At 52.2% G+C, this 13,545-nt stretch overlaps 7 protein-coding genes across 7 annotated transcripts; 3 read left to right on the top strand and 4 right to left on the bottom strand.

Moving 5' to 3' along the window:
• Positions 1-109: 109 nt before the first annotated feature.
• On the bottom strand, positions 110-1,481 carry APUU_22125S (uncharacterized protein; the record flags this gene model as incomplete). Its single annotated transcript, XM_041700954.1, has 5 exons — positions 110-543; positions 608-672; positions 721-1,115; positions 1,166-1,273; positions 1,323-1,481. The coding sequence occupies 5 exons, from the start codon at positions 1,479-1,481 to the stop codon at positions 110-112; spliced, it is 1,161 nt and encodes a 386-aa protein (XP_041553887.1).
• Positions 1,482-5,379: 3,898 nt separating this feature from the next.
• Positions 5,380-6,703, top strand: APUU_22124A (uncharacterized protein; the record flags this gene model as incomplete). The annotated part of the gene is made up of 2 exons (XM_041700953.1): positions 5,380-6,590; positions 6,652-6,703. 2 exons carry the CDS (start codon positions 5,380-5,382, stop codon positions 6,701-6,703), a joined length of 1,263 nt encoding a protein of 420 aa, XP_041553886.1.
• A 15-nt stretch (positions 6,704-6,718) lies between these two features.
• Positions 6,719-7,416, bottom strand: APUU_22123S (uncharacterized protein; the record flags this gene model as incomplete). The annotated part of the gene is made up of 2 exons (XM_041700951.1): positions 6,719-7,298; positions 7,349-7,416. 2 exons carry the CDS (start codon positions 7,414-7,416, stop codon positions 6,719-6,721), a joined length of 648 nt encoding a protein of 215 aa, XP_041553885.1.
• Positions 7,417-7,708: 292 nt separating this feature from the next.
• Positions 7,709-9,061, top strand: APUU_22122A (uncharacterized protein; the record flags this gene model as incomplete). Its single annotated transcript, XM_041700950.1, has 2 exons — positions 7,709-8,651; positions 8,718-9,061. The coding sequence occupies 2 exons, from the start codon at positions 7,709-7,711 to the stop codon at positions 9,059-9,061; spliced, it is 1,287 nt and encodes a 428-aa protein (XP_041553884.1).
• Positions 9,062-9,311: 250 nt separating this feature from the next.
• APUU_22121S (FAD-dependent monooxygenase) lies at positions 9,312-10,894 on the bottom strand (the record flags this gene model as incomplete). The annotated part of the gene is made up of 3 exons (XM_041700949.1): positions 9,312-9,758; positions 9,812-10,520; positions 10,584-10,894. 3 exons carry the CDS (start codon positions 10,892-10,894, stop codon positions 9,312-9,314), a joined length of 1,467 nt encoding a protein of 488 aa, XP_041553883.1.
• Positions 10,895-11,497: 603 nt separating this feature from the next.
• Positions 11,498-12,187, top strand: APUU_22120A (molybdenum cofactor guanylyltransferase; the record flags this gene model as incomplete). The annotated part of the gene is made up of 1 exon (XM_041700948.1): positions 11,498-12,187. The coding sequence occupies one exon, from the start codon at positions 11,498-11,500 to the stop codon at positions 12,185-12,187; it is 690 nt and encodes a 229-aa protein (XP_041553882.1).
• A 132-nt stretch (positions 12,188-12,319) lies between these two features.
• Positions 12,320-13,518, bottom strand: APUU_22119S (molybdopterin molybdotransferase MoeA; the record flags this gene model as incomplete). The annotated part of the gene is made up of 2 exons (XM_041700947.1): positions 12,320-12,447; positions 12,723-13,518. The coding sequence occupies 2 exons, from the start codon at positions 13,516-13,518 to the stop codon at positions 12,320-12,322; spliced, it is 924 nt and encodes a 307-aa protein (XP_041553881.1).
• Between the last annotated feature and the right edge of the window lie 27 nt (positions 13,519-13,545).

Genomic DNA, 13,545 nt, shown 5'->3' with positions numbered 1-13,545 from the left:
ATGGAGTTATATACAAGAGGGCATCATGGTGATGTCATTAGGGCCCACGACCAGCACAGCAGTCCAACACAACAGTCCAGCACCACAGCACTCCCAGCGTATTACTGCATTAGAGGTAGTTATTATTCCGATTAAACCACGAATCCCGCGTTCCACTCGACAATCTAAACGTCCTCTCCACGCTGAGCTGCCGCTCATGCCCGATCCCATCGCTCAAGGGCGTTAGGGCTTCCCGGCTGGAATGTTCGTTGCTGCGGCCCACCGATGCCGTCACAGACGTCACCATCGTGTTCTCGTTCGCATTGACATCGGGCCGCCAGTAGTGCGGGTCGTTGAAGCCAGGTGCCGGAGCTGGTTCGTTGGGTGTAATCGAGGAGAGTGCGTATTTTGCACCGCTGTGCCTTTTCCCGTCGCTGCGGTTGCGGTACGACGAGGTCCCATCGAGGAACCAGCGGAAGAGAGGGCGGAGGGTGATGAGGCTGCCGGCTATAATGGCTAGTCCTGTCTCGATGATTGACCATATGGCGATTTGGTATGTTGAGTCTGCGTTTGTTAGCATTGCACAGCTGAAGGCATGGGCTGAAGGCATGGGGGACGGAACACTCACAGAGGAAGTCCACGTCTGAGTAGTTCTTTAGATATGGCATTCGGATAACGACACCGATACTCGCACTGCGCTATGTTAGTCCAATGGTATTGAAATCAGCGAAGCCAACATACACTGCGCCCAAGCTGAGAATGCCCGCCAACACCCCCTTGGTGCGCCGATTCATCTGCAGGTTCCAGATAAAGCAAATTGGGAGTATGCCCAGGCTGAAATCACAGAAGATTGTAAGCCCGCTGTACACATATGCCGTGATGAGCAGGACATCCGATGACATGCACGTTCCCCTTGCTGTGAGGAAGCTGAGCCGCTCCCAGAAGTACGAGATGGGTTGGCAGTCAAAGAGCAGGATAACCCAGAAGGCAAAGCCGATGCAGATGACGACGACAATGACGATCCATATGATGACGCGATGGAAGCGATGAACTGCGATACGGAGCAGGGCCCAGGCAATGGCGACTTTGGCGACGGCCGACGACCACAGGTATAGCATCTGGCCTAGCCACCATAGCTGGGGCTGTTAGTACCATCCCCAAACTGAGAGATGCCAATGATACTTACCAGTAAAGACTTCTTCAATGAGTCCAGGTCGGGAAAGTCGACCATACGATGGCCAATCCCGGCTTCAGGCCCAAGCATGCACAGAATGCTCAATGCGATGAATAGCGCCTACATCCGTCAGTTTGATGTCCATCTGCTATCCCAGTATAAGACCTACCAGCGCTATAACCATCAGCCCATCGTCCCAGCCAAACGCGCGCACGACGTACAGTCGAACAAAGCAGCGCATCAGGACAGCGATAATGGACAGGCCGACCATAACGGCCGCCGTGACGAAAATCGCCAGGCTTCGGCCGACCAGAGGTAGATTGCCCATCTTCACCAGTGAAAGAGGGCAGACTGGGAGGAATTCATTCACTCGCTCGAAAACTGTTCAGGAGAAGCCAAAAGACGCGGGAGGCGCCGGGTTGATGTAGGGGCCCGTTCAGCAAGGGCACCGGGGATGCAAGGTAAGGCAATGCAAGGCAAACTGTTTCATGGTGGCCGTGCGAGGGCAGATTCTGTGACAATTCAACAAACACTCAGCGGTCGGGGGCAATCCGCAGGAGAATTCGAATTCGACAGGAGAGACACTCGACACTCGACAGCAGTCACGGCCCCGATCTGCCCGTCGCAGCAGTGGAGCAGCACACTCCACCAACTTCCAGATCGATCGATGGTTCCCCGCAAGGTTTGCGCTATACGAGTCATCACAGACGATTCTGAGCCTGCTTGGGAATCGCGTCGGCCGCGACTTGCTGTGTATGCTCTCGCAGGTCGCGGGCTGGTGCATTTCCCCTCACGTTGGGAGTTGAATTTGAGCCTGATCCTGCGAGCATCATGCGGGTAACAACCATGCAGAGGCTGATTGCATGTTCCCTGCCGGCAGTTGGCGATTTATGCCGAGACGCTTGGACGTGCTTGTTATTTCGGTGGTATAGTGCCCTCCCTTATAGCTGTCTGTCAACGCACAACCACGTTGCCTGCTCTGCACCTGCCTGCCGTCTCCGGCCAGTAAACAGCCGTTGTCTGGCTTGCGTTTCTTCAGAGAGCATCGGAAATCAAGGAATCGGGCTCTAAGAAAGAGGCTCTGGAACAATGACCAATTTCAGGCTTTCAGCCCGTTTCAGCTGCTCCGTGATGGACCCAGATCAGCCAATCCATGTCCGAATCAGGCAAATCTGGGGCATTCCCAATTCCCAATCGAGCAGGCTAATACGACCAGCTGGAGACGACTGAAACCAAGATGGGGATGGTGGTTATTGCGCAGGATCGCGTCCTCGTGTTGGGGTTTTCACGGATACACTGTGAAACTCTATCGCACAGAGGAGTTTGTTCAACAAAAATTAAGCACTGGCTGCAACTAAAATCCCGAGCCAATACTTGGTCCATTGTGCGAACTGTGGTGACGGGTCAGGGTCCTGTATGATTTCCTGCAAGTCGAGACAACAATCCCTTTACCGAAAAAAAAGAAAAAAACAAAGCGATTGTTGTGAATTATCCGAAGTTATTCCAGAAATAGTTATGTATCGTCAGGCTTATGTAATATTATCAAGTTATGCAGAAATAACCCACACCACACCAAAATATATATATCATATATGGTGACAATCAGTGGTATTACAAGCGGCGTAACAGCTTATCGGGTGGTTCAGATCGAATTATGCAATGACGAGAATCCAAAAGTGCCATACCAACCAGCTGCACGTCTTAAATAGCTACATAATGCGATCATCAACGTGTTTTCATCATTCCGCCATCGCTTCTTGTTGATTGTGCAGATTTAGAAATGGCGCAGGAGTGCTCTTGTAGGGCAACAATTGTTGCTAGCGCGCTGGAGTCCATTGAATTCACATCTCGTAGCTAGCCCCTATAGGTCCTATGTAGACGGGATGTAAGAGTCGACATAATGGGCAGAGATAGTATAACTGCCCCACAAAGGCCAAATCAACAGTAAAAAGCTCTTTGTATAAACTCATTGCACGGCTTAGCTACAATGACCTACTGCCCCCCCAAGAAAAAAGACACGTCAAGTTTCGAAGGTTGGTAACACACAATGATCAAGCACGGCTGGACTGTGTGCTGTGGGACTCGGACAAACCAAATCCTCAAAAACAGTACTCAGGAATCGAGTGATTAGCCGGGCGTCTTGCAGAGCAGGAAGACTGTGATCTGAGGCGAAGAATTGACGTTGACGGTACACCACCCAGACGCGATCCACAAGTGCAGCAAGCCTTGGAGACGCAGACAACTTCGGTGAACAGCAGCTGATGAGATCCAACCCGGTGTAAAAGCTAGGACGGCACACCGGGCCATGAAATATGGGGTCCTCCATGACAGCAGAGAAAATAGTTCCTAGTGCAGAGACTAAAAAGAGGTGGAAGGACACCTGCTGCGATTTGTAGACTGTACCTTCAGCATGGAGGTTGCGTAGAAGCTGAATTGTTTCCTGTGCAATCAACAGATCGTCTCTGACAGGCCTGCTGCTAGTGGTGGCTTTGGAGACCTGCTTCAATACCAGGAGCGCTTGATTGCGCCTCAACTGGAGTAAGATACGACTGGCCTTGAACTTGTTCTCTGACGCTGAACTTTCAGCCCAGGCTTGAGCGGAGCTGGACCATGCTTGGATCTGGTAGTCAAGAAAGCCAGCATCTTTTTGGCTCCCACTTTGTCGCGGGTTGGCCTGGTGGCACCTCAACCCCCAGACGCGGCCAACGAGACGGGAAAACATTCATGCTCTTTGAATGGCTCCACATCCTTCGCAATATCGTCGCAGCACTCTAGAGACAGTGCAATAAGTAAGACTAGCCTCAGGGCTCCTATGCCGTCCTTTTCCACAGTGATATATATCCCTCTTCGCCGTTGAGAGTATATCTGTCGGACCAAGCTCTCCATATGTTCAACGTCCACCACTGGGGTTAGGTACCCAATTTCTTAATCATAGGCCTGCAACAGCCGGATGACACGAGCTTTATCGAGATGATCAAATATATTGTTCTGCATCTCTTCCCCTCCCGCTGTAGTGATCGCAGCATGCGGTTCCTCGTTCTCTGCTAGTTGGCCTATCTGCTGGAGTGCTGAGTCGAAGTCCCCCCCGATGTTCCTGATGGGTGGCAGATAGTTCGTCAGTGATTGCCTAAAGACAAGTTGCGCGGAAAACCCACAATGTGTGCGCAAAGTTGATTCCACGATAAACTTCAACATAGTGGCATTGTCTTGAGAGGCGAGAACATCGCTGGCAGGGGTCCCCGCCACTGCATCTCAGTTTACGCTGACGGCAGGCATTGCTGAGAAAGCGGCAATGAGCAATTAGACTGACTTTTGAAAGAATATTGGAGGACTGACCAGGCTATCAAAGTATGCTGTCTGCGCTTTCATCGAGGCAGGGGTTGGTTTTCTACTCTGTGGGAGCCATCTTCATGTAGACCTGCAAAGTCCATGATACGCAGTGCTAGTTGTTTTCAGCTGACGCCGCGGCGGTGGTGATGATGTGATGATGGCTGAATATAAAGATGACTGGCACTGTTCATGTATCCTGGTTTCCCCAGCTCGATAAAAGCTTACCCCATGTTTCAGGGTGCGAAGCTCCTCAAAGCCAGAAATAGAATTCGCCGAGGAACCACTTTTTGCTTGTTTCTCGTTTGCCAGCGGGACAGTTCAGGATTCATAACAACAACCTTTCCTTTGTCTTCCTGACGTGGTCATCAATCCCTGGAAAGTCAAATAACTTCAATCCCTACTACTTGATTGGCCTGAGGCTGCCACACTTGCGCGGCCGGAAGTCTTCTCCGCTGAGTAATCAGTCCATCAAGAGAAACACAAATCGATGAATGCTGCATCAGTCAGAAAAGGCAGAAAAAGTTGAGTGAGTCAGACAGAAGCAAACGACAATGACTATTACCTTCGCAGTATTACAAGTCGAGGTGATCTGGTCTTTCGAGCGTGGGCTTCAGGTTGGATGATGTGATCGAGATTGCTAGTAGTACTGCCCTAAATAAGGTCCAATGTAAGGCACTGAACAATGAGAAAGGGTTCCGCGCATGCTGCCCAGAAGAAGACTGGAGCTTGACAAAAACGGAACATTCCGAGAGTGTGGATTATGGAACGAAGTATCTCTGGCTTAAATTCAAGACCTGCCCCCCTGGACCTTGACGAATACCAAAAAGCGAAGAGACGAGCCCTCTTTGCACAGTTTCCCAATCACTTCAGCACCCTGCACTGCCATATATTTCACTATGCCAAACTTCGACATTTCTTACAAGCCGATATCCGCCCCTACAGTAGGCGAAAATGGCTATCGGGGGTTGCTCTCGCTCACCGAGATCCTTCCTAAAGGTTGGAGATACGCCGACTCATCCAAGCCCCTGCCCACCGATATCCTGCTAGAGCATGACGTGGAGGTCAGGGTGCGCGATGGCTGCAGACTCTACGCTGACGTTTACCGTCCCGTCAACTCGAGCCGCGATAATCCAGTCCCAGCGATTTTGTCGTGGAGCCAGTTCGGAAAGAAGTTCAACGGGATGCATTTTCTAAAGAGCATGACCCCTTACAATGTGGGCATAAGGGAAACTGACCTGAGTGGGCTGGAGAAGTTTGAAGGACCGGATCCAGCTACGTTTGTTACTCACGGGTTTGCGGTTGTTAATATCGATCCACGCGGTGTCGGCGACTCGGACGGTCGGCTCCATATCATGGGAGAACAGGAGGGGGAGGACGGTTACGACGCAATCGAGCATCTGGCCAAGCTCGAGTGGTGTAATGGCCGAATCGGCATGGCAGGAAACTCCCATCTTGCTGTGGTCCAGTGGTTCATTGCCCAACTCCAGCCACCCTCGCTAAAGGCCATTGCTCCCTGGGAGGCATGCAGTGACCTGTTCCGAGAACAGTTTGTTCGGGGAGGGGTATACTCTGGCGCCTTTTATGACCACATCACGTCTGCCATGTTTCGTGGTCGCCATGGGATGGAAGACTTTGGAGAAATGTACCGCCGAGATGCACTCGCCAATCCATACTGGGATAGCAAACGCCCGGATATTGCGAAGATCCAGGTTCCCGCCTATATTACAGCATCATTCAACAGTTTCCTCCACACCATGGGTTCAATCAGGGGTTATATGGATGTCCAACACGGCCAAAAGTGGATCCGCTTCAGTCCATATCAAGAATGGCATGACCAATGGGCCGTCGATGCCAGTCAGCAAGACCTGATTTCATTCTTCACGCGGTATCTTCATAATATTCAAAACGGATGGGAGGAGCAGACGCCCTGTGTTCGCATGTCGATTCTCCGCTTCGGGCAGATGGATGCCGTTATGAATATTCCAGAGGATGATTTCCCACTGCCTCGCACTGTGTATAGATCTCTCTACCTAACGGAAGATTCACTGCGTCAGCACAGTGCCCCAGACGGAGATGATTTTGTCACTCACATATCCGAAGATCCAACGTCCCGCTCTATTTTCAACCTTGTTTTCAAAGAACGTACTGTTCTCACAGGACTACCGAAGGCCGCTCTGTACATGTCCTGCCCAACGTCAGAAGATATGGATGTATACGTGATGTTTCGCAAGCTGGCTACAGCTCGAAATGGCCCTGGAAAAGCTCCAGGACGTACCCACGGATCGGTTCGATGTTGTCATACAGATTGACGCGGTACCGCAGCCCTCGAGGAATCACACAGATTTCGTTGGGACGGACAAGGATGTGGCCCATCTCAGTTTCAATGTCCAACGCCCCAGACTGCGGCACAATCAGGAATTCGCCATCGGCATTATAGAATGCAGTCCGTGGCGGCATCGACTCGTCGGCGGCGTAGATGTAGTAAGCCACGCCTGTCTTCAGGGCTGGATCCCCGGCCCCTGCTACCTGGCGGAGCGCGCTCACCCAGCTGGTGCCTTTGGTCACGTCAAACGGATCCCAGCGTAGCTGATTGGGGGTCAGACACAGGTCATTGTGCGAGGAAACTGGCACCGCGTCCATGGGACTAAACTTGGTGTGGGTGCATGATGGGAGCACGCGATAGACCCAGGCCTGCCGGTTTTGCGCACGAGGAGCCGTGAACGCGGTGCCTGAGATCTTCTCTGCATACAGGCCGAATGGGGCTTTTTGTGGTGAATTCTGGCCGATGGGGAGGGCACCTTGTTTGGCCTCCGTTCTGTTCATTTCGTCAGCTCATCTCTTGCTGGGATAGGAAAGACGCCATACTCGTGGTTCGAACCCAGTCCATGGAGGTAGTGGTATTTCTCGGGAATCGGGAACTGTGAGACTGGCATTTTGTGAGCTTCCTGGCCGTGTGCTTTCACGCCTTTGGCTGCCATTTGGGCTATCTTGCTTTATTAGACACAGTCCGGGCTTAATTCCGGCGTCTGCTGTGACGATTGCCTTCAACGTCAGCGACTATCGGGATGTTCCGAATATCTCATAAGCCAAATGACAAATTGATGCGGAACTCGATCAATGGGCGGAATTACAATACCTCAATTATGATTGCAACTGTCTATTATATTTGACAAGGTGAGTTTCCTGCCTCTGTATGTTCCACCCACCACCTCGCAAACCTCCACCATGTCGCCAACCAGCTGGCTGCCCATCCCACACGGATCCCATTTCAGCATTGCCAACATTCCGTTTGGCATAATATCTACTGCTCGTTCCCAAACCCCCCGCCCCGCAGTGGCAATTGGCGATTTCGTACTGGACCTGTGCGTCTTTGCTCTCAGTGATGGATTCCGTGGGCTGGAATCTACGGCCTTGGACATATCTATCTTCAACGAGAAGACCCTGAACAGATTTGCCTCATTGGGTCGCGGCGTGCACCGAGAGGTCCGCGAGTACCTTCAATCGGTTTTCAGACAGAACACGCCGATTCCTCACGTTCTGAAAGACGACATCAACCTGCGCCAGCAGGCATTGCTCCCTCGAGAGACCGTCAAGAACCACACCCCTCTGCAGATCGGAACTTATACGGACTTCTTCGCCGGGAAGCATCATGCTGAGAACTGTGGCATTATCTTTCGTGGCCCGTCAAACGCCCTTCAACCAAACTACCTCCATCTCCCCGTTGGCTATCATTCCCGTGCATCGTCCGTCGTTGTGTCCGGGACCCCCGTTCGCAGGCCCAAGGGACAAATTCTACTGCAGAGATCCGGCTCTCCAGTGCTTGCAGCAAGTCAGCGTCTCGACATCGAACTCGAATTAGGTGCCTTTCTATGCAACTCGAACCCTCTGGGAGAGCCTATTGATCTTGACAAGGCGGATGACTACATATTCGGCTATGTTCTCCTAAACGACTGGTCTGCGAGAGACATTCAGGCCTGGGAAGCTGCTCCGCTTGGTCCCTTCAACGCCAAAAGCTTCTGTTCTACCATTAGCCCGTGGGTAGTCCTCCCCGAGGCACTGCAACCATTTCGGTGTGCTCCCATCCCAAATGAAACCAGCCTTCTTCCGTATTTGAGGGAACGCCGAACCGATTCTGTGTTTGGGATTGAGTTGGATGTCTCTATTATCAGTGGGTTACCACACACTTGCACGGTCATACTTCGGCCGAGTAAGATCTGTGCTAATTGTACTGCAGGCAAGGAAGGAAGGCGGACCGTTCTATCACAAACAACAAGTAGCAACCTTATTTATTCCTTCCCTCAGATGATTGCCCATCATACAATCGGTGGGTGCCCACTTGAGGTTGGGGACTTGCTGGGTTCAGGAACGATAAGTGGGACCAAACCAGGGACACTGGGTAGTTTGCTGGAGATGACACAAGGCGGGAAAAGAATGGTTCAACTCGCCGACGGAGAGGAGCGTTGTTTTCTTGACGATGGGGATTCCGTGGTGATAGAAGGGAGGTGTGGCAGTGGTGATCAAGATGGCATTGTTGGCTTTGGAGAGTGCTCTGGAACCATTATTCCTTCAATTCTCTAGGTTGATATCCTTGGTAAAGAATCCACATGCCCCTCGTACAAGACGGATTTTCACTCTTCTCCAGGATATGAGTACCACTTTCTCTTCGATTACACCGGCAGAGAAGACGTTGGAAGACTTGCCTGTTATAGTTGTAGTGGTGTTTCTGGAAGAACTCATGCAACCAGTTCCGCCCTGTTCTTCATAGTGGGAGTGCCCATGGAATATATATAATGTAACTGCTCAAGAGCTGAGCCTTTAGTAAAGGCCGCTACCGTAAGAACCAAGAAAGGGCACCAATCCCCAAGACCATAAGAGCAGCATGCCCATCCACCCTCCACATCCGCCAGCCCCTCGCCCGCTCCTCGGCAGCCCTCTTGTCTCGATCCGGGCGCGGCAGATAGTCAAGCATAACCGCCATCCCATGCTCCCTCAGGAAAACACCATACTGGACCCAGGGTTCCATGACATAGGGTAGAATATAGCGGGCCACGTACCACAGCAGTCTCGACTCTAGCAGGTGGACTCGCGTCGTGTGGTATGAGATTAGACAAAGCTGCTTGATCCGGCTTTTCAGGGGCTTTGGGTATTCGGTCAGTGCCTCGTGGATAGCCGTAGTTGTCGTATTACCTGAGGACTTGATCCTATACAGTGCGTTGGCGAGAGCAGCGGCTGACTCGATGCACAGATTCGCGCCCTGTGCGAGATTCGGCGTGAACTGCACCTTGTTAGTACCTTCCCGTAAATACACTCGACAGGGACATGACGAACTTTGAATACAGTGTCACCAATACAAGTAATACGACCACAAGACCAGGTATCAAAGAAGCCCTCCTGTAAGTGCGTTGCTGACACCCACGGACTCACCCTCCACAGGTCCCCGAAAGTGATGTCGCTGGAATCGGCACCATCCCAGGCCTTCCGCTGCGTATACTCTTCCAACTTGGCCCTGATTTCCTCCTGCGAGAGCTTCTCCGGGAGATCAGGGTACACCCGAGTCTGGTCCATCTTGAATGCCGCAAACCAATTCACCGAACCGTCTGAATTCGCGATTAATGTCAGGAGTACACCCTTGTCGCACCGCATGTGCATGTCGCCCGGCCGGACCATCTCCGTCAGCCCTCTAGGGCACTCGGCCGCCGGCGTGGCTCCCAGGATCGTGTAGTAGTCCACCGTCATTCCCCCTTTCTCTGTGCCTGTCCGTACCTGGCTCGCCTTTCCTCTAGGGGTCTGTTGGAGCTCAGCTATGCGCCACATGTGCTCGCGCACGACCCCATGCACCCCGTCCGCGCCTACAACAATATCGCCCGTATATACCTCGCCAGAGTCAGCTGTAACACACAACGGCCCATCCGGCTCACCTTGCGGGGCGATATCCACGACCTTAGCGCCGAGCAGGATCTTCGATCTATCCTCTAGCGAGGTGTAGAGCGCATGGAGGAGGTCCCTTCGGCGCAGTAATGTAAGTGGATAGCCGAGCCTGCAACAGTTATCAACCCCTTGAATATAGAACTCCAGCTGCACTGCACTGCACTGCACTTACTTCGGCCCAAACAACCCAAATGTCTCCTTGCGATAGACATACCCGTCTGGAAGCGCAGTCACCAGCCCACGGAGGTCGCTCCTACACTCCTCAAGAAGATCAAATACGCCCAGTTGGTCGAGCACACGACAGCCCGCTGGAAGCAGCGCAAGGGTTCCGCCGAGGTTCGTGAGGATATCGCTGTGCCTTTCTAGCAGCACGTAGTCAATTCCGGCTTTCTCCAGGCAGCGCGCGAGTGTGAGGCCTGTTATGGCGCCGCCGATGATGATTACTCGGGGCGACGGGGGTGGTGTGAGTGTGCTCTGTGCCATGGATGGGAATGTGGTTTCTGTTTTTTTTTTTTTTTTCTTTTTCGAGAGGGGTGTGATGAGAAGAAGAAGTGATTTAAGCTGCACCTGCAGCCCTAGTTATGTTGGGCCTCTGATAGGCCGGTTCGTAAGTGATAGTCATTACCAGTATAGGAGTCTGTGCGCCTCCGATTCATCCACTCTGGGCAGATAGTTACTGCGACTTGACAATGCTGATAATATTTACATGTGGTTTATCAAGTCTGACTGCAGCACCGAGCCATGCTGGCTAAGCAACTATACTCTATAGAGCAAGACAGGCAGCATGCTATTCACCACCCGTTCCCAGAAAATTGCCTCCAAGCTCATGATGCAGGATATAATCAGTCCTAGAAATAGACAAGGTGAAAGCACTAGAGCTTCTGAGCAACGCCTGGTAAATAGTATCTCTTACAGACAGAGGACAAGCTGCGCTACTTAAGAAACTTGTTTCCCTGCAGTTTATCAAGATTAACTTGCTTAGTAATCGCCCAGGCTGAGATGTACTCAGTGGGTAGTAATTTCTAAAACGGAAGGGAAGGCCATCTTGGAAGATCAAGCACACATGTATCATAACTTCATAACAACATGATCCAACCCCTTCTCCTCGCAGGCGGCCATTCCACTCGCATGGGAACCCGCAAGGAATTGCTCCGCCTTTACGATGAAATGCCAGTCTACGAGCACCAGCTCATCAGACTGCGCATCGCATGTCCTGATGCCGACGCAGTCTACCTCTCCTTGCCAGACCCGAGCGCCCTGGGTCCAATCTTAGAGAACCCGCGCATCGAACGGCTGACGGAGACCAGTCTGCAGCTGTACCATCAGACATTTACGTTCCCAGTTCATGTTCTGTACGATGAAGCCGACGTTGGCCCGGCTGGTGGCCTTCTTGCTGCCCATCGCGACGTCCCAGATGCATCCTGGCTTGTTGTTGCTTGCGACTACCCATTTTTCTCGGTCTCCGCTATGAATCACATATGTAGAGAGATGGCAGCGCTCGTTACGTGCTTTGAGAACTCCGACGGGATTTACGAGCCGCTGCTGGGCGTCTGGTCAGCCCCAGCCTTGTCCCTGCTCGAAGAGAATGTAAAAAACGGCATTCTGGGCCCAAAGTCTGTGGTATTCAAGTCGAAGGGCAAGGCCGTTAGACCGCTCGATGAAAACTGGCTATACAATATGAATACGCCTGCTGAGTACAGTGAGGCTCTACGGATGGGCGGGTATATCGCGTCGATTACACAGGACATTCAGACTTTCAACAACATTCTTAGCTAGCATGGGTAAATATCAACGGGACTCCCTTCGCCCAGCTCGCTCACTCCGCTGGGAATGTGAACCCAGCAGTTGGCGTATAGAAACGGCTTCGTCTTGCCTGGGCTGTGGTCGTCGATGATCCACGCCTGCTGGTTATTCGGCGTCAATATGCCCGGTCGGAATATGTCTGGGTTTTTGCGGAATGATAGCACTGAACCCTTCATGCCATTGCACTGCGAAAGCCCGTTTGTAACTGGACTCGACAGTGTAAGGGCGACTCTCTGTGGCGTCTCAGCCTTTTGCAACTGCAGTGTCTCCAAGTATCGGAAGACAAAAAAGCGAAGACATGCAGCAGCAGCAACAGGATTCCCAGGGAGTCCGAAGAATGCTGTCTCGCGCCCATTGCAAGCAAGCATAGAAAACAGGATTGGATGGCCTGGCTTGACAGCAGCCTTATGGAAAACAGTCCGACCTCCAATGCGGTTCACCAGGCTGGGAATAAAATCACAGCGTCCGGCGGATACTGCTCCAGTGGTTAAAATAAAATCGTACTCACTATCCAGCGCCGTTGAAATGGCATCCTGCATGGTTTCTGGGCTGTCTCGGAGGACGCCGCGAAAGTCGACATCAACTCCCCGTCTTCGGAGCATCGTCGTCAGATATGGCCCATTGGCATCGTGGATCATGAAATCATGAGGTTTACTGAGTGCGTCCGGCGATAAAAGCTCACAGCCTGTCGAGAAAATAGCCACTCGAGGCCTGCGCAGGACTGGAACGTGCGTCAGTCCGACCGATGCCATTGCCATAACATGCTGCGGCAGCACACTCTCTCCAGCTTCAATAATGACGTCCCTCTTCCTGAAGTCTCCCCCAGCAAACCTTCTATGCTGGAAGTGTCTTGCAGGCTTCGAGACCGCGATGTACCGACGAGTCGAGAATTTGTTCTCGGTCACGACAACATCCTCAACAGGCACACAGCAATCATACCAGTCTCGATCCAACCCAAGGGGAAACGGAGCCCCTGTCATGATTTCCAGGCAAGGGGGAACTCCATCCCTGAGATCGTCAACTGTGGAATGCGGCTTATCCCCAGCAGTCGTCGTGGCGGTGACTTCGAATATGACTGGGGTCTCAGCACTTGCGTTTTCTGTTGCGGCCGCGCTCAGCGCAAAGCCATCCATCGCAGAGGTGTCATATTGCGGAGTAGAAATTGGGCTGTAGATTGTTGTCGAGACTACCCGGTCGCATGCGTTGTATATCGAACAGGATTCGCTTGGGGAGGGCTTGTGCTGGCGCTGGCATTGCGCCTCCTCTTCGACCAGCCGTACAGCCTCTGCATATGGCAGGGGCATTTTGACATGTATCCTACCGAAATAGCC

Source organism: Aspergillus puulaauensis, chromosome 2 (genome assembly GCF_016861865.1).
Source record: "Aspergillus puulaauensis MK2 DNA, chromosome 2, nearly complete sequence".
NCBI classification, from domain to species: Eukaryota; Fungi; Ascomycota; class Eurotiomycetes; order Eurotiales; family Aspergillaceae; genus Aspergillus; species Aspergillus puulaauensis.
Note: the sequence above shows the minus strand (reverse complement) of the source record. Positions and strands in the feature narration are given on the sequence as shown.